We start from the raw sequence: 1502 nt of genomic DNA, 5'->3' as shown, positions 1-1502 counted from the left end.
TTTTGTTTCTTTGCTGTACTGGACGCCTCGGGCTGCTGGGCTGGGCAGGCATCGTGCAGGAGTCAGACACAAGCCCACCCCTGTGGCCCTTGCCGAGGCGTCGGTGGTGGGAACTAGAGGGCGTTTCGTGGTGAAGCCGTGCTGGGCTCCAGGCACCTGCAGACCCACCTGTGGCTCTGCCCCATTAGGCCAGGTGGGTGACTTGTGGGTCTCCGGCCGCGAGGCAGGTGGTGCACCTGAGGTTCTCATAAAAGTGGGCATTTGACGCCCCGTACGGAGCGCTCTCCTGGTTTCCCGTCTGCCCCAGCAAGGACGGCAGGGCCTGAAGGCGGCTGTGGCCGAGGCAGGAGGAGGACGCGGAACCCGCTCGGGACCTTTGAATTCCACCCCNGAGGCGGACAGAGACCCCACGCCTGCCCTGAGTGCGATCCCTGAAACAGGACAGGAAGACTGTGAGGATCTGCCACCTTTATTATCGTACCATGGACCAGCTGTGTCGTGCACGGATGGCTGACCTTGGCGCAGTCCCTCGACACGGAGTCCGGCGGCTCTGGCTGCCCCGGGAAGCAGCTCTCGCTCAGCCAGGGTAGGGTCGAGGTGCGACCCCTCTCACCCCCAGACCTGTGACCTGTCGACAGAGCAGATGTTGTGGTCAGTCCAGGTGCTGTCAAAGCACCATGTCACTAGCAGGGCGAGGTCACAGCATTTCTAGCTACTTCTGAACCCGCACATTAAAGACACAGTTTTCATGTGACGCTGAGGTGGGTAAAGCGTTGGAAATGTTTGTTTTCTGGGTGGATTGAGAAACAATCCCTGCCCGTCTGTGGATGTCACCCACCCTACCCGAACTTCCCAGAGTTGAAAGACAACCTCTCACCCCTGTCCTGTGCAGAAGCGGCACAAAAGCCACCTTGGGGACTCTGAGTATAAACGACCTCATCAAACGTTGAAGACGTGTCCGGCCTGGGGCTCCTGCGACAGCTGCTCCGGGCTCAGGCCATGCGCTGCGGAGGTCACGTAGAGGTCCGCATAGTCGGTCCCCCGAAGCAGCAGGATGTGACTCTGGACACAGGCATGTCCACCACGCAGAGCTATGACCCTGTGAGTGACCCTGCGAGCAGGGCGAGGTCTGACCCTCAGGACTGTGACCGCCTTCCTGCTCTAGGGCCCAAGGCCTCCGGACTGCCCAGCCTGGCCCCCTGGTCCATACCAGCGTCTCCACACCATCACCAGCATCTGAATCCACACCTGCCAGCCGGCCTTGCCTCACCTGCTGTAGTGAGCTCAGTAGTGTCCCCTATGTTCATATCAACGGAGACCTCCGAATGGGACCTTATTTGGAAATAGGGTCTCTGCAGATGTAATTATTTAAGGTAAGACCATTCTGTATTAGGGTGGCCCAAAATCCAACGATAGGTGTCTTCATAGGAGACAGAAGAGAAGACAGACACAGAGGAGAAGCCATGTAAAGATGGAGGCTGAGACTGGAGTGATGCGGCCAC

General features: G+C 58.8%; 1 protein-coding gene across 1 annotated transcript in view; it reads right to left on the bottom strand.

Annotated features, from left to right (window-relative positions):
- Positions 1-577: 577 nt before the first annotated feature.
- The window catches only part of LOC103582367 (regucalcin-like), a 10788-nt gene continuing 9863 nt past the window's right edge, over positions 578-1502 (bottom strand). The window contains 3 exon segments of the mRNA XM_008563984.1: positions 578-628; positions 946-1037; positions 1040-1091. Coding sequence (XP_008562206.1) covers positions 578-628; positions 946-1037; positions 1040-1091 — 195 coding nt within the window.

This window comes from Galeopterus variegatus, unplaced genomic scaffold, assembly GCF_000696425.1.
Source record: "Galeopterus variegatus unplaced genomic scaffold, G_variegatus-3.0.2 Scaffold15915, whole genome shotgun sequence".
Classification (NCBI taxonomy): domain Eukaryota; kingdom Metazoa; phylum Chordata; class Mammalia; order Dermoptera; family Cynocephalidae; genus Galeopterus; species Galeopterus variegatus.
The sequence above is the reverse complement of the archived record's forward strand: the minus strand, read 5'-3'. Positions and strand labels throughout refer to the sequence as shown.